The sequence below is a fragment of the Drosophila nasuta genome, unplaced genomic scaffold (assembly GCF_023558535.2).
Source record: "Drosophila nasuta strain 15112-1781.00 unplaced genomic scaffold, ASM2355853v1 ctg16_pilon, whole genome shotgun sequence".
NCBI lineage: Eukaryota > Metazoa > Arthropoda > Insecta > Diptera > Drosophilidae > Drosophila > Drosophila nasuta.
The window spans coordinates 360,244-383,563 of NW_026869398.1; the positions used below are offsets into that span (position 1 = coordinate 360,244).

Below are 23,320 nucleotides of genomic sequence, written 5' to 3' on the forward strand. Positions count from 1 at the left end.
TATATCGTTTTGTTTAATTTTCAGATTTCAGATTTGAGATTGACATCTGAAATATTAAAAATGTATGCTATTTGTATCGGCAATGTATCGATATTTTCATTACTTCAATAACTTCACTGAAAATTTCGGGTGCAAAACAAAACAAAAAGTTCGAGATATCAGGTTGTAAAGCAATTTCAATATATTCAAACAAACTGATGCTCTTTCTATTGTAAATATTTGAAAAAGAAGAGCATCACAGCAATACTGGTACTGCCAATATTGATAAAACTAAACGTCATTATGCTTCAGTTGCTCTGCAAATTCTGTTACTGCCTTGGTCGAGTAGCAGAGTAATTTTAATTCACCAAATTTCAAGCATTAGCTTTAAAATTTTGCTTAAATATTTAAATAGGTTTATTTATTTATGGTACAATAAAAATATAATTATTTAGACAATTATTTCAACGTTAATGGAAAAGACAGTTTAATTGTTCCCTTATTAAAATCAATGGTCACCATTTGCTCAAACTCACTAATAACATGAATGAACTATCACAGATTATTCTAAATGAGATTTGATATGAGACTGTCATATTAATTAATGTGAATTAATACTTCACTAATTTTTATTTTCAAAATTAACCTTCTTATTGCACTTTTATCTACGGCATCTACAATTTTTTAAAATTCTTAACAAATTCGAAAGCTACAGTCGAAAGTGCTCGACTCTGAAACACCCGATATCCATTTTAAAATATACCGAATTAAAATACCACAAAATACTAAAAATATATGAAAGGTTGTATTATATATATGTGTATATATATATATATATATATCAGCGTTAATAGCTGGTATGGTATGGCCATATTGAGTGTCCGTCCGTCAGTTTAAAACTGATTCTTAGAGACTATAAAAGATGAAATCGAGTTTTTCTCCCCCGCAAAATGAAACAAAATCAATTAAGCTTAATTTTTAAGCTAGAGCTGAGATTTTTGGTAAAAATAATAATAACTATAGTATTTATGATTCCTTTATAATTTTTGGTTACGATCAGTTAAAAATTGAAGAATTTATTTTATATGGCAAAAAATTCAATACTGCAATGGGGTCTTAATAGTCACCGGAATATTCTAATACAATACATACAAGAATTATAGCATATTTTTATACCCAATACCAATAGGGTAGAAGTGTATTATAACTTTGTACCGGCAGGAAATGTATGTAACAGGCAGATGGAGACATCTCCCATCCTAAAAAGTACATATAATGTTGAACATTAATCTAATTTTTTTTCAGTAGCAGTTGTTAGGTTTGCACACCAATCAAATTTGTTTCAACTTTCCCCCGCAAATCGACAGAAGTATAAACAATAATACGAGTAACTATAGTATTTACGATTGCCGAAAATTTTGTTGCGATCAAACAGATGTCGAAGTGATTGAAAATATACTTTTGTTTGTTCCAAAATGCCTACTTTTAAAGGTCTGGTCTTAGTTGTTTTGGCTGACAATCTTGTATATTTTGCAGTCTATGCATAACATAGGCTTTGGCATATTTTTAGTGTTTTTGTGGTATATAAATACAGATCGGTTTTGCTCTTATTAAAATTGGTATCTCACAGTCGAGCACACATGATTGTAGCTTTCTTACCTTTATATAAGAAACATATGTACATTTATATAATACAATTGAAACTTAAAATTTACCTTTAAACGGTTAACCGGATGTTTTTTTTCAATTCAGCGACAACAGATATCATTTCGTGACGATTATTTATTTTATTGCAGTCCCTGGAATTTTTAAAAATAATGCGTTTCAGATTTTCATCAAGACCGTCACTCCAAACTGATGAATATTCTTCAATTATTTGACCTAAAATGATAAAAAAAATGTAAAAAAAAAAATAGATTTATTATTTTTATATGAAATATCCAATGTTTTAGTCAATTTTGTAAATTTCTATCTATTTAGATTTGATTTATTTACTCACTAACTCAAAATCGACATACAACTACTTGAACGGTCAATACAATATTGATAACTTTATCGTATGCTAAGAAATACAATTTTATTTTGATGCATAGCATAAAGCGTTCGCGTTCACATCCAAATGCGCCTTGTGGGCCACAATAGAGAAAACTCCTTTTCGTTACAGTTTATAAGTTGTTAAGATGGTTTTTTTTAGGAACGTGTCGACTCAATTTAGTAGAAAAATGTAAAAATTTGTGTAAGTTATTTCAAAACAGATGACAAACAGCTAATGACAGTTGAGATATGGTTTCGACAAACTCTAGCACCACTTATTTCTGCTGTCATTCTGTACACGACCTTTTCATATAAAAATAATGTTCATCAAATACACCATTTATCTGAAATGACTATAGTTACGTCGAAATGGACATATTCACTTGTGAATGTTCATTCAGTATACTGCAAAATTAAATAATTAATTGACAAAATGAGTAAAACAAAATTTTTAGATCGATATATATTTTACTTTTTTATATAATTTACTATATTTTTGGTATATTTTTAAACTTTTTAATCATATTGCCGATTTCGCAAAATTTATTACATTTTTTTCTTTCAGAAAGAATTCCAGAGATACAAATAAAAATTATAAATGATATATGTAAGAAAAATAAGAAATATATCATTTAAATGAAAATACACTCACCACAATGTAATATATCTGCTTCATTTATTTGAACACATAAGTAACTTAGATTTTTATCATTATTACATCCAGTAACAAAAAAGCAAGTCAGCTCTTTTAAATTTAATTGAAGTTTTCCTTTTGTACTTGTTTGATCACTTTTTTCAAATTCTGGAATTTCTGGGTACATTATAAACATTCCTTCTTTAACACATAACTCAAAGGAAAACATATTATTAACTTCGTTTAATGTTGCTTTGTCGTATATAGAGCTCTCAGTCGAGGTAGAATCTTTTTCATCTGATAAATTTATATAAACGTTTTTAGAATATTGTAGAATATCTCCTTTTCTTTTTGGAATATTGTCATGAATTATATTACTGTTGTCAGTGCTCGTAAGCAAATTAACTCGAGGTTCCCACATGAATAAATCCCCATTTAGACGATTATAAATTATTTCATAGAGCTCCTTAGATCTGAAAAAAAAATAAAATAAAAAATATGTATATATATATATATATATATATATATATATATATATGTGTGTGTGTATATATTTTATATATTATTTCATATATATATGTGTGTATGTATATTACCTAATTAAGCTATATACAGTTTTTTTCCCTAATATCAACGATCATTCATTTAAACAAAACATACGATTTTTCAATACACATACATATATAAGCAACGCTTTATAGCTGTCTGGGTAGTGACTTCCCTCTTAGATAAGTTAAAAAAACACTAAAATATAAATATGGTACCTCTAAGCAAAATGAGTTTACTTTTAATAGACCTCTTATTATAATAATTAATATACATAGGTAAATGTACATATACATATGTATGTGAAGTATGGCACTACTGGTTGCTGGCAACGAGTGGCAACTCGAGCTTTGGGAAAGGATATGGCAGCACTGAACGCGAAACCATGATCGACGCGAAGGCAGTTAGTGTGTCGGGGTTGACAGGAACAGTCGTCCTCTAAGATCAAAATTTCTGACCTATCGAAGAAGCAGAAAAAATCTTATTTCGTAGATAACGACCTACTTTGTCAGACTGTTATAACTTTTTGAGAAAAAATTATAAAAATAGTGTAAAATTTGATATATTGTTAAATTATTATTAATTATATAATATTATTAAATTAATTTTTTTTAATACAAATTAGAATTTTACACTTCATCAATCAGCCCTGTCCCGGTGCCTTTCTATGCTAATTTATTGAATACCTTTATATTTGTCATTATATGGTACATTTTACCCTCTCATTTCGCATTAATTATTACTTAACAAGTAAGAAAGCTACAGTCGAGTGTGCTCGACTGTGAGATACCCGTTACCCATTTTGAATCTAAATATTACGGTATTATTCTCAAAATATACCAAAATACTACAAGGTATTGGAAATATACCAAATGGGATATTTGGTATATCGAAATAGTACCACATTCAAAATATGCCATAGGCGGCATATTAAACCAGATTGCCAGCCAAAGCAACTAAGACCCCTAGTAAGTTGTAGTTTTTGTCCATACAAAAGTATTTCTTTAATAAGTTCGACCATTTTTATCTGATCACAAACAAATTTTCAGAAAGTACAATTATTATAGCTATTATTGTATATACCAAAATTTGACTCTAGCTTTAAAATTATGCTTGTTATTTGATTTTTGTTGATTTGCGGGGTTGGAAGTGGGCGTGGCAAAAATTGGAAACAAACTTGATCTGCGTGCACACATAACAATTATAGCTCTATCTCTTATAGTCTCTTAGATCCAGTGTTTCATACGGACAGACAGACGGACATGGCTAGATCGTCTCGGCTGTTGATCAAGAATATATATACTTTGTAGAGTCGGATCGGAGATGCCTTCTTCTATATGCTACATACGTTTCCTGTCGGCTCAAAGTTATAATACCCTACTATCCTATAGGTAGCGGGTATAAAAATATTTTTATGCCCTCCACCCAAAGCGTAGAATATGTTAACCTTTAACTGCTAAACAAAATTGCATATCAAGAATGGTTTATGTTCCACAAAAATTCCCATTTAAGCCTCCCATTAAATAGCGAACTAAAGTCCGTATGAAATGGTTTTGTTATTGAAATTTATAAGCTCATTACACATTACATTTTCATATCCTCCTAACTTATGGATAGCGCAAAAAGTTTAATAATTTAACTTTATACTTACTCTAAAACAATTTTAATATTTGGAATATAAATATAAACTATCATGTGGGAGTAATATTTAGAGCTTTGGCAGAAGTCATTTATTTCTTCAGTATCTCCAGGCAAAAATATTTCTCTTTTATCTGCAAAAAAATTATAAACGAAAATTAATTATTTGTAACTTATCAATAACAAACAAATATCAATTTTCAATTCTTAATTTCGCAATAAGATTTGTTATTTATACCCGCTACCCATAGGGTAGAAGGGTATTATAACTTTGTGCCGGCAGGAAATGTATGTAACAGGTAGAAGGAGGCATCTCCTGCCAGCACAAAGCTATAATAATCTTCTATCCTATGGGTAGCGGGTAAAAAAAAATTAAAAGGAGTTCACAACAATGCATATTATGCATTGCATAATGATAATAAGCAAAGCTATGCAAATTACAATACTGTTTTTTATAAGTAATTCTTCTTCAATTTATTGATCGCTGAGAAATGTATACTTTAGGGGTCAAAGTTTACAATATTCTGAGCATCTGTTTTACACTCTAAATTTACCGTTGAAGCTTTCCTGTTGGAAACAATACCGTCTTACAATACAGTATTATTCTTGCATTAAGGAATACAATGACCCAACAAATTATTCAAAGCAAACACTTCAGCTCAATTGGCTCTCTCATATCAATTAACTTTTATTTGGGAAAAAATGGAAATTTTATAAAATGTCTCTAACAAAAAATAAAATTTTATATTGTTTATTTATATTGTTAAAGTTTTATCAACGTTAAAGAATTCACTTTCGAGTGAAAACTGGAACAAGACGGTTTATCTCACAAAATATTATTCAATTTAGTACAAGCTATATCCGCAACACAATTATCGATACATATATGAACATTTTGAATGTAATTTTATTCAATCAATCAGTCTACAAAATTAGATTTACCTGTACTTTCATTTATTCCATCAATATTTGAAGAAAATCCATACGAACATTTTGAACTAAATGGTGATTTATTTTCATGTTTTTTATTGGTCTCAGAACAATCACTTCTTTTGTCTTGAATATGGACTTTAATATTAATTCTGAAAATATAAATACAATTGCAATCAGTCAATAAAATTATTAAAGCTCTTCGATATTTTCATAGAATCTATACGAGGGTTGCTATTTAAGTTTCTGGCCTAGGTCACTTCTAGTCATATAGAACCAATTGGCTATTTCCTAAAAAAAGTTTAGACTTTTATCGATAAAAGCTCCATACAACTTTTTCATGTGCAACCAAGTTTGATATCGATAAACGACTAATCAAAAACTTACCTCGACAGAAAAATCGAATTAACTCGTGAACATTTTCGACCAATAATTTTTCACAACTTTCGACTTGGATTATTACGACAAGAGTGCATCGATGAACTTAAATCTTTGTAAAGCAATGAGGTGCCATTCTATAGGCCTGTGAAAAACCGGTTTAATGGATTCTATCGTGGCCGATGCCAGAAAACATTGATGCCGTGAGGGAACTGATAATGCAAGATGGTCATGTGACATATCGTGAGATAGAGACATCCTTGGACATTTCTTCCACCAGAATACATTCGATATTCCATAAACACCTGGTCGTAAAAAAGGATTGTTCTCGTTGGATCCCGCACAATTTGACAATTGCTCAAAAAAAGGCTTCTGTGGATTGGTTCAAAGAAATTTTTACGAAATACATTCGCTGGCCTTCAAAAGACATTTATAAGATCGTCACAGGTGACGAATCATGGATCTATGGTTATGATCCCAAAACAAAACAGCAATCGACCGTGTGGGTCTTTGAAGACGAGCCAAATCCAACGAACGTTGTTCGTGGAAGAAGCACTATTAAGCAAATGGTCGCCTGTTTCTTCGGTAAAACAGCGACTATTTCGCTTAAGCAATGTAGGACGGTCAATTCTAAGTGGTACACAACATTTTTTTAGCGTGAAGTTCTTGTAAAAATTCGAAAAACGAACAAGAAAAGATGGATCATTCTGCACCATGACAACGCGAACTATCACACACCTGCTCAAACCCGCGCCTTTTTTTCCGGTCAAAACGTGGAATTTATGGGTCATCCGCCGTACAGCCCTGACTTGGCACCCAATGACTTCTTTTTATTCCCGCACATCAAGGAAAAATGGCGTGTCAGAAGATGCTGTTAAAGCATTCATAAACCATGTTTTGGAGGAACCATGTCGACAATTGGTTTGAGCGCATTCAAAAGAATACTGTGACAAACAATAAATCCATTTTTTTTTATAAATATTCGCATTTTTATTATTATGCCAGAAATATAAATACCAACCCTCGTAATACTTAAAAACCTACGCTTCATTTCAATTGGATATGCGATGGTAGTTATTAAGTATTTAGATTTTAATTAAATCACTTGAACTAAAATACTTTTCTTACGCTTTAAATCATTTAGATTATTGAATTTCGAGGTTTAATGAGAATCTGGCTACTGTAGACAGAGGGGGAGACAGAATTTGGACAATTTGGAAAAATATTGGGTTGCCCAAAAAGTAATTGCGGATTTTTTAAAAATGCATTTTTAATCAAACTTAGAATGAACTTTAATCAAATATATAATTTCCATTTTGTTCGATAACCTTTTGCCATCTTCCCGGCAAATTTTGCTGTCCCAGTTTTTGCCGGGTCATCAAAGATGTGTGTGGTCTGGCGTTGTCATGATGGAAAATGACACCCCTACGATTGATCAATTCTGGCCGTTTCTCGTTGATGGCTGCATTCAATTTGTCCAGTTGTTGACAGTAAACATCCGAATTAATCGTTTGGTTCCTTGGAAGCAGCTCAAAATATACCACACCCTTCCAATCCCATGGCTCATCTTTAAGTGAAAAATCTCCAGAACGGAATTTGCGAAACCAATTTTGACACTGTCTTTCTTTTAAGGCTTTATCACCATACACTTCACGTAACTTTTTAGCAACTCTCTCTGCGCTTTTTCCTTTACGGAAATAATAAAGTAAAATATGACGAAAATGATATTTTGTGGACTCCATATTAAAAAGAGCGCCAATCAAACAAATGTAAACAAAATTACGCGCACTTTTTTTCTAAAGCAAGCTAATAGTGACAGCTAATAACTGACAAAAAAAAGAATGCAATTACAGAGTCACAAGCAGTTAAAAAAATTATAAACGGCGACTACATGAAAAATCCACAATTACTTTTTGGGCAACCCAATACTTGTGCTGCCGATATAGCTATTATCATCTTTACTTTAAAAAGGATAATATTTTCACAATTTCAAATAATGTTGGTAGACTATAATTTATAAAGTTTGAAGAGAAGATTCAATAAATAAAATTAAAAAATATAAAACTAGTTAAAAAGCTACAGTCGAGTGTACTCGACTGTGAGATACCCGCTACCCATTTTGAATAAAAGAAATATATTTTGCGGTATTTTTCTCAAAATATACCGATTATACTGCAAAAATACTAAAAATATACCAAGGTATATTTGGTATATCGATAAAGTACCGCATTCAAAATATACCATAGACGGCACAATATACCAGATTGTTAGCCAAAGCAACTAAGACCCCTAGTAAGTAGGCGTTTTTGCCCATACAAAAGTATTTATTTAATAACTTCGACAATTTTTATCTGATCGCAACCAAATTTTCAGGAATCATAACTACTATAGTAATTATTGTATATACCAAAACTCTAGCTTTAAAATTACGCTTGTTATTCGATTTTTTTGATTTGCGGGGGCGGAAGTGGGCGTGGCAAAAATTTGAAACAAACTTATCGAAAATGCTGTCGAAAAAAATTATAGCTCTATCTCTTATAGTCTCTGAGATCTAGGTGTTCATACGGACAGACACACAGACGGACAGACGGACATGGCTAGATCGTCTCGGCTGTTGACGCTGATCAAGAATATATATACTTTATGGGGTCGGAGATGCCTCCTTCCTGCTGGCACAAAGTTATAATACCCTTCTACCCTATGGGTAGCGGGTATAAATACTGAAATATATCTAAGGCTATATTTGGTATATTGATATAGTACAACATTTAAAACATACGCCAGATTGTCAACCAAAACAAACTTTCGACCTCTTTTATCCGACCGCTACCACATTTTCAGATATAAGTACTGTAGTTATTATTGTATCTTCGCGACTATAGCTTTAAAATTATACTTTTTATTAATTTTTTTCTATTTGCGGGGTCGGGAGTGGGCGTGGCAAAAATTTTAAACAAACTTAATTTGCGTGCAAAAATTACAAATGATATAAAAAAAATATATATATGTTATACGAACAGACAGACAGCCGAACATAGCTACCACTTTTAAGGTTTTAACGCTGATCAGGAATATATATATTAATATACCCTTTTTTAAGGGTAGCGGGGGAAAAAATTATAAACTTAATTATTAGGATGAGATTTGTTTATATAACCCGTGTCTATTAATAGGAAAAATTATAAATATATGAATCCAACATTTAAAAAAAGCTCTACGGGGACATTGAATTCAAATATTCAATGTCTCTCAAAGAATTCAACTTACTTAATTTGATTGAAATATGTCAAATAATTTAAATTATATTCTTTGATATGTATGTATCTTAAACTGGAAACTTCAATAGGATCAAGATGATGTAATGCTATTAAGAAACTAATTTTAAATATAGAGAAAAGGCCTCTGTCACAGTGTAATTTTAGCTACATCCTTTATTTATTAAAAATAAATTGCTTACTTTTCATTCTCTGGAGTTATATTCTCGCCCATAATGCGACTCGAACATTTCATAACGTGCATATTGTTTTCAAATGCTTCACCCTAGTGGAAGACAAACATAATACTTTAGTTAAAACATAAATAATTTAATTAAAAGGTTTTTATATAGTACTTGGCTCGTCAATAATTAATATAAATAAGTAGAAAATCAACATCTGAGTTTGTATTTCCTTATATAATATTAAACAGGTAAGAAAGCTACAGTCGAGTGTGCTCTACCCGCTACCTATTTTGAATAAAACTAAAATATTGCGGTATTATTCTCAAAATATACCAAAATAATATACATACAAATACTACTGGAGTTTCCGTCGTAATAACCGGTCGGACACTATAAGCGGAGTCGTTATAACCGGATTCTACTGTATTTTATATAAATACTGAAATGCTAAAATTGTATACAAAAAATTGTTGAAATGACCGGAATAAAATCCATTAAAAATGTGGCATCCCCTTTTTTGTGGAAAACAGCTTATTGTCGTTACACTAATTTTTTTTAAGAGAGTTTTAAATCTTTATTTGCAAAAAAGACAAAAGGCAAATATATTTCTTTCAGGGGAAGCATAAATCAACTATGCAGGATAAAATTATCCTTATGTCAGTTCTATCCACGCAGGAAGTTGGGAAGAAGCTGAACAAAGCACGTCAGCTGTTTCAGCAGTAAAAAATTAAACGTTCCGATAGCAAAACGATGACCAAAAACTTGTGAAAACCGGAGCTCCTAAAATCGAAAATCTCGGTTTTGGTTCCAAAAGGAAAACGAAAAGTGAATACCGGAGCATGTCTGTATATATATGCAGTAGAATCCGCTTAGAACGTCTCCGCTTTTAGCGACTAACCGTTCGTAGGAGCGACAGGAAGGCTCTTATATTCTCACTACTCTCTGTTAGTTTTAGCTGACGCCTTAGCTTATGCTAAGGAACATGCAGGTATACGATTTATTATAGAAAAACGATGATATTAATGAAATTTATACATTTGTTTTCTTTTGTTTAAAAATTAATTTGTTTTATCTTAAAACCCTATTACGAACATGGCAATCATAAAAAAAAACAAAAATTTGTTTTGCTTCTTTCGGTTAGTGCGTCTTCCGGGTATAACGACGTAAAATCGGTCCCTTGAAAGTCGCTATAATCGGAATCTACTGTATATACAAAATGTATATATTCATATAGTACTAAATAGAGTGCAAAATATACCAGATTGTCAGCCAAAGCAACTAAGGTAAGTAGACGTCTTTTATAATACAAATGTATTTCTATACTAACTTTGTTAATTTTTATCTGATCGCAACCAGGAAACACAAAGACTGTAGTTATTATTGTAAATTACATTTGTTATTTTATGCCCCCTTATCCCTGTTACATACATTTCCTGCCAGCACAAAGTTATAATATCCTAGCCAGCTTGGTTCGCTGTGCATTATGTTATAATTATCATATTTTTATTTTGAAAATACAACCCTCATAAAATTTAAGCTCTTAGCTTTTACAACAATTCAAATTGTAATTAAGCGGTCTAAAAAAATTTTAATAGGCAAATTATTGATGAAAGGGGTGAGTCAGTGCTTGATTTAATCCTAAACTTTCAGCTGAGAGTAACCAAAAGCGCTGAGGAAGCTACTTTTATAGGTCCCACCTCTTGTAACGTGCTAGGCCTAAGCATCGCGACTTTCCGCGTTTCGCCAATCCTGTAGGCTCTCCAGACCGACGAGAAGATCGAAGCCACCCTGGTAGAACCCAGATCTCTCATCGCTTCGTGGTGAGCTTACTAGCATGTTTCTACCTGCTAAGAAAGTGGACAACTTCTGTCTGGGACGAGTATAAGTTTCTCCTGAAGTCCTACAAGAAGATGATCCGCTCATCTAAGAGGTCCTCATGGAGAGCCTTTATCCTCAGATCTGGACAACATTAAAGACGCCTCCAGACTGAGGAAGCTGCTGTCCAAGCAGGCTTCTAGTCCCAGTCTGCTCAAGACGGGCAATGGAGTGTGGACGGAGAGCAGAGCTGATACTCTTAAGGCACTGCTCTCAGCTCATTTCCCGGGATGTATTTGAACATCGATCAATGACTGGCAGCTCATTCCTAGTCTCCCAGTTATGAGACCCCCTGCCGGTTTATCTACTGCCAACAAAATAATTTGGTCTATCGATGGACTTTCGCCAGAAATGCTGAATGCCAGCAAATCTGCGATTGTTCCCTGGTTAACGAAGATTTATTCGGTGTGTCTCGCATAGGATATATCCCCACTCTTTGAAGGATCTTTAAAATAATTTTCCTGCCGAAGGCGAGCAAATGTAGCCATGTGATCAAATATGACTTCCGGCTAATCAGCTCAATTTTTGTCAATTTTTTTGTTTTCAAAACAAAAACGAAAAGTGAATAACGAAGCACGGTTAATAATACTAATTTAAGTAAATAAAATACATGAAGTTAATATTAGCTTGTAATAGGTTGAGTATCTTTATAAAAGGCATTTTTTTACAGCTTTTTTTATTGTACATTGGGCGACAATAACTAATCACTTTTCTATTTTGTGTGCAAGCTGGATAATCTTTAATAAATCCTATAATATTGAGTCAATATTTTTAAATACTTACACAGTAAAATCCATTAACTTCATCAACAATGATACTAATAAAGGATTTCCACTCAACCAAAATATTTCGAAAATCAATTAAGATATAATCGTTTCGTATATTTTTCTCTAGACCCGATACTTTCATTGGATCCAAAAGTAATCTGCCATCAACGATTGGAAATCTAAAATTATAAAGTTAAATAGTTACCATTTTTAAATGAATGCAAATAAGTTATAAAAAAAAGTATTGTACTATATAACAATTAATAAAACCGCTTTAGTTGGAAATGCTCGACTTACAGCATTTTATAATATTTCACTAAACTTAGTTAAAAAGAAACTATTTGCTGATGCACAGTGTGCACTGCATACCGCGCGGATGCTCAAAATTGGTTGCAAAAAATAAAATATTTGATTTTCCTCCTAACATATAATTGCTTTTGGTTTTAATTACTCTTTGAATAAAGAAATTATTTATATGAAATTTAAAAATTTGGAAAAATAAATGTTTCCAAAAGTCGAAAAACCAACACAATATTTTATTAAATATATTGTAGTTCCTTAAAATTAAAATGTTTAATATTCACTGGCTTTCACTGAATTTGAGAGGTTAACTTACATTTTTATTCAAAATAAAAATATGTTGTAAAAAACCTTAGAGAACTGAAATAAATATTTTAATTTTTTTTTTGTAAGCTTTAGCGTAATTATAAATTATAATTTTATAATTTTTGACAGTACCTGTTATGTTTGCACGCGAATTAAATTGATTTCATGTTTTTGTCAGGCCCATTTCCGTCAAACCAGCAAAAATCTAATAGCAAACCGAGATTTTTGATACATACTATTTTAACTAAATATTTGATTCAGATCAGATAAAAATTGTAGAAGATATTTTAGAAATACTTTTCTTTAGCAACAAACGCCTACGCGGGTGTAGTACTATATTATTATAGCAATGCAACGCGTTGCAATATTTAAGTGTTTTTGCGGTATATTGTTGATATAGTCGTAGAATCTGGTTTTATTGAAAATAAGTAGCGGGTATCTCACAGTCGAGCATACTAGACTGTAGCCTTCGAAATTGTTTAATTTAGTTTCAATTTCCTAATTAATATTGTGGGAAGCGAATAATAACAAGTAAGAAAGCTACAGTCGAGTGTACTCGACTGTGAGATACCCGCTACCCATTTTGAATAAAAGCAATATATTTTGCGGTATTATTCTCAAAATATACCAAATATACTACAAAAATACTAAAAATATACCAAATGGTATATGTGGTATATCGATATAGTACCGCATTCAAAATATACCGTAGACGGAACAATATACCAGATTGTCAGCCAAAGCAACTAAGACCCCTTGTAAGTAGGCGTTTTTGCCCATACAAAAGTTTTTCTTTAATAACTTCAACTATTTTAATCTGATCGCAAACAAATTTTCAGGAATCATAACTACTATAGTTGTTATTGTATCTACCCAAATTCGTAACTCTAGCTTTAAAATTACGCTTGTTATTCGATTTTTTTGATTTGCGGTGGCGGAAGGGGGCGTGGCAAAAATTTGAAACAAACTTGATCTGCCTGCAAACATAACAAATGGTGTCGAAAATTAGAGCTGTACGGGCGGACGGACAGACACACAGACGGGCAGACGGACATGCATAGATCGTCTCGGCTGTTGACACTGGTCAAGAATATATATACTTTATAGGGTCGGAGATGCCTCGTTCTACATTTCCTGCCGGCACAAAGTTATAATACCCTTCTACCCTATGGGTAGCGGGTATAAAAATTTCATTGAATAAAAAGATATAATTTGGGAAACCACTAAAAAAAATTTCGTATTCCACAGCATACCGAGTGGTTAGCATAGCCTAGACAGTTGACAGATTTAAAAAACAATATATCAGAGATTTATGTGACACTTAGAAGGAAAAAGTAATAATATAACATTTTTGTCTGAAGCCAAAATTGATATTTAAATTTATTTCATTAATTATCTTGCCGCTATGAACTACCATTCCGTTAAAATTGTATCGGAATATTCTAGCCGAAAGAGTTTTCCAAATACTCGAAATACAAGCAGCCCACTAAAAAGATTATTTCAAATGGTACTAATCAAGCGTGAATGCTATGTTAATGATTTGTGGGAGATTGTGGGTCATGAGACGGTATCAACGCGCCTTAATGATCGTAGTAAATTTAAGCGCGCAATAGATTGGCTATTAAAACGATTGGTAGCTTTGGATGTAGTGGCCTTTAGCGAACACTTAGGTATGCAAATTATGCCAGATTCGTTCAAAATTATTCGTATGCCCAACATTATAATTGGACTCCTAAAATATTGTGCTGATAAGCCAACGATTTTAGTATATGGAAATCTTGATGTAGAGGAGGCATCGTTTAAGGACGGTTGGGTAACTGATCCATTTGTAATGAGTGAGCAGGGCAATTATTTGTATGGCCGAGGTGTGGCACTTGACAAGGGACCTCTTATGTGCTGGCTTAATGCAGTACAGGCATACCGTGATGCTGGGTTACGACTTCCGTTAAACATTGTATTCCTTATTGAAAGCATGGCGCATTGCGGAAGCTTAGGATTGGAAACGGTTCTACAACAACGTATAAGTTTCTTTCGAGAAGTGTCTTGTGTTGTCATTGCAGGAAGACGATGGCAAAGTAATACTACTCCATGCATTATATATGGCTTAAGAGGTTTGGTTTACTATCATCTGGAAGTTGAGTGTGCTAATCGGTCTCTCAGTAGTTGCGAGCATAGCGGAACTTTATATGAGGCATTTCCCGATTTGATTTATTTGCTTAGTTCACTAGTTAATTGCCAAATGCACACAATATTTAAAGGATCGCTCGATACTTTCCAAATCGATCGAAATGTATTTCGTATTACAGAATTCAATTATAATGAATTTGGACAAAGTCTAGATGTCCGAGATCTTCCCCATAAGGCTCAGAAGCAAGCAGCCCTAGCTGAAAATTGGACCATGCCACATATATCCATACATGGTATAGATGGTGCCTATGCAGAGGGTAATCTCCGCTTTATCATTCCGCATAAAGTAATTGGAAAATTTTCAATATCGCTAGCACCACATCAAAACGCTGAGCAGACGACTGAAGATTTACAACATCATCTAGGAAGCACTTGGGTGAACAGAGGATCTCCTAATAAAATGAAATTATATGAGAAATTAGTAATACCCCCTTGGAACGGTATTTATGACACCCCAGAATACCATGCTGCATTCCAAGCTATGACTGATACCTATCAAATAAGTCCGAACTTCGTTCGAGATGGTGGTGCACTTTTGACACCTTCGCTTTTTCAACATAACTTGAAAAAAAATGTACTTATTTTACCCATAGCCAAAAACGATAATGGTGGTTCTCCAACTAATGAGCGAATTAGTGTCGAAAATTATATTATGGGCAGCCAGTTCTTGACAGCTTTTATATGGGAATATGCAAAGCGCATATTAGACGGCGATGATAAACAAATATAAAATTAAAATATCGTGTCAAATCAGAAAGACCACAAACAATAATAATTTAGTTCCCATATAGATTTTAGATGTAGCCTGTTTAAACTAAAAGTTTAAAAATGTGGTAAATTGGGTTGGTGTGAAGGTGAGTGGTGTATATATTAAACAGGATTTATCTACGATATACACATTCGCAAATACTTTTTTTTTTAATAATTACATAAATCATCAATGCGCACAAGCCCCACTCTGAAAACGTCATGTACTATACTTTCAAAATATTTTTCGTGAAGTGAGTTAATGACTTTACGTGTGTGTAACAGGGAAAACAAAGTATCACATCAGCATATATATATTCTGGATCAGCCGCAGCAGCCGATTTTAAAATGTCTGTCTGACCGTCTGTCAGATAGATAGATAAAGATATTATTGCTGGCAGATCAAGTTTATTTTGCTTAAAGAAATAAATTGAAAAAAAAAAAAATTAATTTCATGCATAATTCAAAAGATACAGCCGTGCTCCGGTATTCACTTTTCTTTTTCGTTTTGAAAACGAAAACGAAAAAATTTGTGCGTTTTCACTTTCACAAGATTTTTTCGAATTGCAAAACGAGTTTGTCTTGCCGAAATGAAAAGTAAATGCCTGTTTCTACATCAAATCGGATCTTATTTGCAAAAGGAAAAAATAGTTGACTCATTGGTTTATTGTCGTTCTTTTAAGACCGCCAGAAGATCAATTAGGCATGTAATTATTTTTTAAAACGTCTGACCCCACCTTAAATTTGAAAATAAAATTTTGCCGACGGGAACAACAAGTTTTGTTTTGGTGAGCGACCGATAAATGTGTCGGATTTATCGAGTTATAGACTAAGCTGCCTTACATTTGGTGGAATGAATAAGCAAGCTAAAAATACTTGTTCAGTCTCTGTTTAGCTTTCATCCTGCGCGGACGATTTTCTTTCGCTCCCTTTTCAGCCCATTTCGATCATCTCAGCGGTTTTTTCCCCTACTTTCCCACTATTTTCTCTAGACTCTAAGCACAAGGGGAATAGGAGAATCCGTAGGCGCGATCATGGCCAGCACGACCAATACACGTCACCAGGCGAACAACTGCGAACTCAATAAATTCGGCTTCCTCAAAAATTAATAATTCAAAATTGGAAAACAAATCCAACAAAATTAGTACTGCAAAACCAATAAAAAAAAATATGACCAATTCTGAAGCCACGCGCTCAGAAATAACGGACAAAGCAACAAAGCATAATAAAATGGAAAAAGTAAAAACACCAATAATCACCATGGATAAGGGAGCTACCAAGGAAAACGTAAATGGATGCTTTTACCAAGTCAACCACAAGGGCCCTTACGCGGTTTATCTGGAAAAAATCTGAAATGAAAATGGCGGAGCCATAAACTCCATCGAGCTGGCGGCTTTTCTGTCGTCAAAAGGTATATAGGAGATTACGAAGATGGGGTACGGACGGTGTAAAGTCTGTTGCAACTCAGCGCAGGCCGCTAATAACTTAATGGAGCAGAGATTCACAATGAAATAAAGCTCATGTACTCCAGAGTGTCTGTTGAGCTGTACATTTACTTTTGCCAATGTTTCCGCTGCTTCCGGTTTGGTCACTTGGTTGAACATTGCAAGAGCAAGGCCAGATGCTTTAGGTGCGGCCTTGTACATGACAAGCAGGTTCCTTGCGCCTCCATCTCATGCGTCAACTGCAAGGAGCAACATGTGGCGAATGACCCAAATTGTCCAGCAAAAAAGAATATTCGATTAAAAAAATAATGGCATCCGAAAATATCTCTAGAAAGGATGCAAAAACTAAATTCCCCTCCATTTTTCAGAAAGCTTCACCCCTCCGCTCGATGCGTTGAACTTCCCACAACTACCCAAGCAAACAGGCAACCTCAGATCGGCCAGATCCTCTAATTCTTCATTTCAGAGTACGCCAGTCCAATCCTATTCAAATCCAGTTAGAGCAGCCAGCTGAGGAGAAACTCAGCCAGTTAGGCACCACTGAGTCACTGAGTGCAGAGAAGACACCACAACCAGTCTCTTTTCAGCATTTCTCGTGGAGCTAAGGGATTTTATAAATTCAGCCAACGCAGAGATAGATGCATATACGAGGGTAGCTATTTATATTTTTGGCCTAATAATGAAAATGGATTTATTGTTTCTCACAGAATTTTCCAGCAAGATTTATACACTTTTGAATGCGCTCAAACCAATTATCGAAGCACTTTTTCCACTCTGATTAATGCAAAACATGGTTTTTTGAACGCTTCAACAGCATCTTCTGACATCGAAAATCGACGACCACATCTTTTTTTCTTAATGTGAGGGAATAAAAAAAAGACATTGGGTACCAAGTCAGGGCTGTACGGCGACCAGGGCTGTATGATGACCCATAAATTCCACTTTTTTACCGGGAAAAAAAGGCGAGGGTTTGAGCTGGTGTGTGAAAGTTCGCGTTGTCATGGTGCAGAATGATCCATCTTTTCTTATTCTTTTTTTCGAATATCTACAAGGACTTCAGGCTAACAAATTGTGGTGTACAACCGTCCTACATTGCTCAAGCGAAACAGTCGCCACATGACCAATTTTACCGATGAAACAGGCGACCATTTGCTTCAGTGTTTCTTCCACGAACAACTTTCGTTGGATTTGGCTCGTCTTCAAAGACCCACACGGTCTATTGCTGTTTTGTTTTGGGCTCATAACCATAGATTCATGATTTGTCACCTGTGACGATCTTATAAATGTCTTTTGAAGCCCAGCGAATGTATTTTGTCAAAATTTCTTTGAACCAATCCACAGAAGCCTTTTTTTTGAGAAATTGTCAAATTGTGCGGGATCCAACGAGAACAATCCTTTTTTACGACCAGGTGTTTATGAAATATCGAATGTATTCTGGTGGAAGAAATGTCCAAGGATGTCTCTATCTCACGATATGTGAAATGAAGATCCTGCATTATCAGTTTACGCACAGCATCAATGTTTTCTGGCACAATGACTGTTTTTGGACGACCTTCACCTTTGTCTTCGAGCGAGCATCGGCCACTATAGAATTCACTAAGCCAGTTTTTCATAGGGTGAAATTTCGTGATAATTCACGTCGAAAGTTGTGAAAAATTATTGCTCTAAAGTCTTCACGAGTTAATTCCATTTTTCTGGCGAGGTAAGTTTTTGATAAATCGTTTATCGATATCAAACGTGGTCGCACATGAAAAAGTTGAATGTAGCTTTTATCGATAAAAGTCCAAACTTTTTTTTTAGGAAATAGCCAAATGGTCCTAATATGGCTAGAAGTGACCTACGCTAGAAACTTAAATAGCCTCTCGTAAAATAACTAGCCAACTCCCTCTCGGAAACGTTCCATCATCATGAAGATACTCCAATTTAACATCCAAAGACTGACCTACAACAACAACAAACAACTTCTGTATATGTGTCTCGGCTATTCTTTCAGAAATCTGGGTTATGGACAACAGAGATTGTAGCATACCTGATTACAAATTTTATTGGAAGACGGATATGGAGGGGTAGGAATTTATATCAAAAGCAACATCACCTTTAAACTACTCAGTCCCATTACCAAAATCGAATGCGATGCTATTTTTTTTTGGACGTTGACGTACTAACGGCAGAAGTGGCCCAGCGATACCAAGCACGGGCTTGTTGACGCGCGGACAAAACAAAATAAATTTGTAAACAGCATGTATTAAACGAAAACCGCGAATAAATATTAAAAGACGCTGGACAGCTAATTAAATTAGATTAAAAATATGTTAGAATATATGTATAATAAGATAAATAACAAATAAATACTCGATCAATAAGCTAATAATAAGGTTTTAAGTAAAGGAATAGATTTACTAGAGCAAACTATGTTATTGAGATTATTATAGTTCACACACAGAATACGGAAGGGATTATGGCAAGCAAAGTTAGTAGATCTACGTGAAATGAGAAGAGGAAGAAAATTCCTAGTGATCCTGACAGGAACTGCAAAACAAATTTGACTTAACAGCTCCAAAGAGTCTATTTCACCATTAATTAGTCTCTGTATAAAAACAGCACCTTGCATAGTTCTACGGTCAGAAAGAGAAGGAAGGTTTAGTAATAAAAGTCTACTGCGATACGGTGCTAATCTAATATTAGGATACCAATTTAAGCTACGAAGAGCAAATAATAAGAATTGTTTCTGCACCGATTCAATCCTATCTTGATAAACCCTATACTGGGGATTCCAGACAAGAGATCCGTAATCAAGGATAGGACAAACCAGTGAGACGTACAAAGACGTACGTAGGGATCATTGAACTCTTTCGACCAGCGTTTTATAAATCCCAGAACACCCATGGCCCTATTTACAGCAGACAGAATATGTTTATCGAATTTTAGTTTTGCATCAAGCAGAACCCCTAAGTCATTCACACCTTCAATTCGCTCAAGAGGAGTATCATATAACATATAGTTATTTAACTGGGAAGAACCCCTACAAATGGTCATAACCTTACACTTATTGCAGTTGAGATGTAACATATTTACTCTCCACCAAGATTCTAGACGATTAAGGTCACATTGTAACAGTGAGCTCGCAAGACTATCATTAAATGTCAGGCAATGCTTAACGTCATCGGCGTACATAAGTACACGGGAATGCTCAATAACAGAAGGAAGATCATTTATGAACAAAGTGAACAATAGAGGACCTAAATGACTGACTTGGGGCACAGCAGAAGTGACTTGGACACATTTAGATACAAAACCATAAACATTCTGAATTCTGTTGTTAAGGTATAAGGATATCCACTCAATTAGGCTATGAGGAAACCCTTTGCGTTTTATTCGCGATATACCGCGATAATTTTGAGCTTTCTTTTACTGCTTTTACTACTTTTACAAGAACACATTCAGGTGCAGCTTTTTTTGCACGAGAGGTCAAAGCACATAGCCAGTTATTACACAGACAAAGTACTGTCTTCACTCTCTGCTGAACCTCTTGTAATTGACAAAGCACTTGACTTGCCTTATCCAACAATCTTCCTCGTGTAGCTATTCTTACGGACAGCAAAAATAGCATTATCAATCTACGCAAAACAATCCACAATCCACAATCTCCACACAATCCAGTCAACATCATTGAAAAAATAGACCGGCATCACCATCTAAAGTCCATAGAAATTCATTACATTCCGCAAAACATCCCAAACATCCCACAAAACACAAAAGCCGATAATGCAGCACGCACAAAAGGCAGCTTCACACTGCTAAACTGGTCAGTCAAAGACGCAATCAACGAGATATAAAAACGCATTAAATTGGAATGGGAAGAGGAGTACAACTCCTTCGTAATTCGGAAACCTCGAGGTTTCTGTGACATCTTTCCATATTTAATCAAGAAACTGTGGTTTTCCAACAATAAATTCAATATGAAACCAAAAGACATAAAAAACGATCAATCGCTTATTAAGTGGTAACGGCTTCGATAAGGCCACACTTTTCAAAATGCATGTCACTTTGGACAACTTGTGCAATACTTGCGGAATTATCGATAACACTTCACATGCAATCCTCAGCTGTTCGAAATACGAGGCTGTACGACAAGGTTATCAAACACTAAGAAAAAACACAACAACATTCACGATCTCTTGAATGAAGGAAATGTCGAGCACATTAAAACCATCATAGACTTCATAACAGAAACAAATTTGGACCTCTGATTGAACACTTCAATCAATTTATCGTGGCGGTTTTCACCTTATAAAGGCGTCGACCATTTCTCGGTCGGGTGGTTAGGGAGCGGCCAAATAATCCCCCACTGCCCATGGGTCGGGTGGTAACTCAAAGCACAAAAAATACTTGTTTAATGAAACAGATGACTTTAAATTTCCACTGATTTTGTTTTAATGTAAGTTTCAAATCTTTATTTGCAAAAAAGACAATAGACAAATATATTTCTTTTAGGGCAAGCATAAATCATCTATGCAGGGTAAAATTTTCCTTATGTGAGTTAATCCATGCAGGAAATTGGACATACGAAAGGCATTTTTTCGCTTTGTTTACTTCTGACCAAAACACACGTCAGCTGATTCAGCAGTAAGAAATAAAACGTTCCGATAGCAAAACGATGATCAAAAACTTGTGAATCTCGGTTTTGATAGCAAAACGAAAATGAAAAGTGAATACTGGAGCACGCCTGATAGTCTTAATTTTTGGTACTCACAATGATGCCTAGATTATACAAGATATTAAGACTTGAAATGGCAAAAACTGTTTGCAGCCATTGGCTCTATGAAGTACATATATTCTTGAATAGCGTCAACCATCATGACAGTATAGTCATCTGTGTTTCCGTGTGGATTTCAAAGACAACAAGAGATATGTTATTATTTCCCAGAATAAGATTGTTTTATATTTTTAGCATTTTTGGAATAAATCATAACTGAATTCTTTATGTATATGTTATATGTATATGCTATTTAAAATATAATTTTATGACAAAAGTTGCCAGGTTTTAGTTGCTTTGGTTGACAATCTCGTATATATTGTACTCTATGGTAAAATTTTAATATGAAATATACCTATGTATATACCAAATATAACCTTCAGTTTTAGTTTTATTGAAAATGGGTATCTTACAGTCGAGTACAATCGACTGGTTTTTGATGAAAATGGCTAGATAGCTGCCACCACAGTTGAGCACACTTGACTTTGTTAATGTTATTGCTTCTAACGATTTAGCGACAGTCGGTACAACTATTAATTCAACGAGGGTTTATGTTCCTGGTTTAACTTAATCGAATAACAAGAAGGACCGTCAATTGTGGAAAATAAATAAAAATGGTAAGTAATCTTGAATTCATATTTGAAAACTAATTATTATAAAATGAATTTGCTAAGAAACCAAATAGCTAAATGGCCTCAGGAAAAAATACTTTTAAGATATCGATTACATAATGGATAATGGATTACAACTAGAACGCATCACGGGAGAACTTGCGGAAAATTTTTCTAGAAAACTACTTTTTGTGTACAGCAGTTGAATACCAATTAATTTCCTATTCCGATAGTCGAACATAAAAGTATAAATCACTTACCTAATCTGTAACTTGAATGAATTGCACTTCAAGTGAATATCCATTGGGATTGAGTCATCTTGCAATGGCTTGTTAGTATCACTCTCTTTGTCGAATGGAGACAACTCAAGCAGATCACTCAATCGATCATAAATTGTAATATCCATATCTATAGTACACTCATCAAGAATACATTCAATTTTATTGCTACTTCTGTTTGAATTCTGTTTAAAGAAGCATGAAGATGTATGGGATAGAACGAATTCAGGACGAGTGTGATATCCTTCGAAACAATTCTGAAAATAAATATATAAATACCGATTATAATAATCCAATAAGAATATTATTAAATGTCGGACATCTTCCTTATTCTTGGTATATTGTATTAAACTAAAACGTTAAGACACATGACTCATTCACAATAATTTAATCCAAGAACAGAAGCAGATTTCGGCAGCAAATTATTTACAAAACAAGTAAGAAAGGTACCCGTTACCAAATTAATATAT

General features: G+C 33.9%; 2 protein-coding genes across 8 annotated transcripts in view; one reads left to right on the forward strand and one right to left on the reverse strand.

Annotated features, from left to right (window-relative positions):
- Positions 1–2,993: 2,993 nt before the first annotated feature.
- LOC132797636 (autophagy-related protein 2 homolog A-like) overlaps positions 2,994–23,320 on the reverse strand; it is a 32,000-nt gene continuing 11,673 nt past the window's right edge. The window contains exons 4-8 of one of the 7 annotated variants that reach the window (XM_060809387.1): positions 22,833–23,107; positions 12,237–12,399; positions 9,597–9,679; positions 5,774–5,913; positions 4,801–4,965 (exon numbers count right to left, since the gene is read on the reverse strand). In XM_060809387.1, the coding sequence (XP_060665370.1) occupies positions 4,841–4,965; positions 5,774–5,913; positions 9,597–9,679; positions 12,237–12,399; positions 22,833–23,107 (786 nt within the window). In that variant the 3' untranslated portion in view covers positions 4,801–4,840. Of the gene's footprint in view, positions 3,121–4,800; positions 4,966–5,773; positions 5,914–9,596; positions 9,680–12,236; positions 12,400–22,832; positions 23,108–23,320 lie in introns of those variants that run through there. The other 6 variants (XR_009633755.1, XM_060809388.1, XM_060809392.1 and 3 more) reach the window with 6 other exon arrangements.
- On the forward strand, positions 14,129–15,135 carry LOC132797637 (cytosolic non-specific dipeptidase-like). The gene is made up of 2 exons (XM_060809393.1): positions 14,129–14,937; positions 14,990–15,135. Exons 1-2 carry the CDS (start codon positions 14,232–14,234, stop codon positions 15,031–15,033), a joined length of 750 nt encoding a protein of 249 aa, XP_060665376.1. The 5' UTR covers positions 14,129–14,231; the 3' UTR covers positions 15,034–15,135.

What these genes read in the sequence shown, in the direction of transcription:
- LOC132797637 (XM_060809393.1), top strand. Translation starts at nt 14,232, where the DNA reads ATGAACTACCATTCCGTTAAAATTGTATCGGAATATTCTAGCCGAAAG. An exon ending in CATTATATATGGCTTAAGAG is followed by an intron (nt 14,938 to 14,989) that starts GTTTGGTTTACT and finishes GTCTCTCAGTAG; the next exon opens with TTGCGAGCATAGCGGAACTT.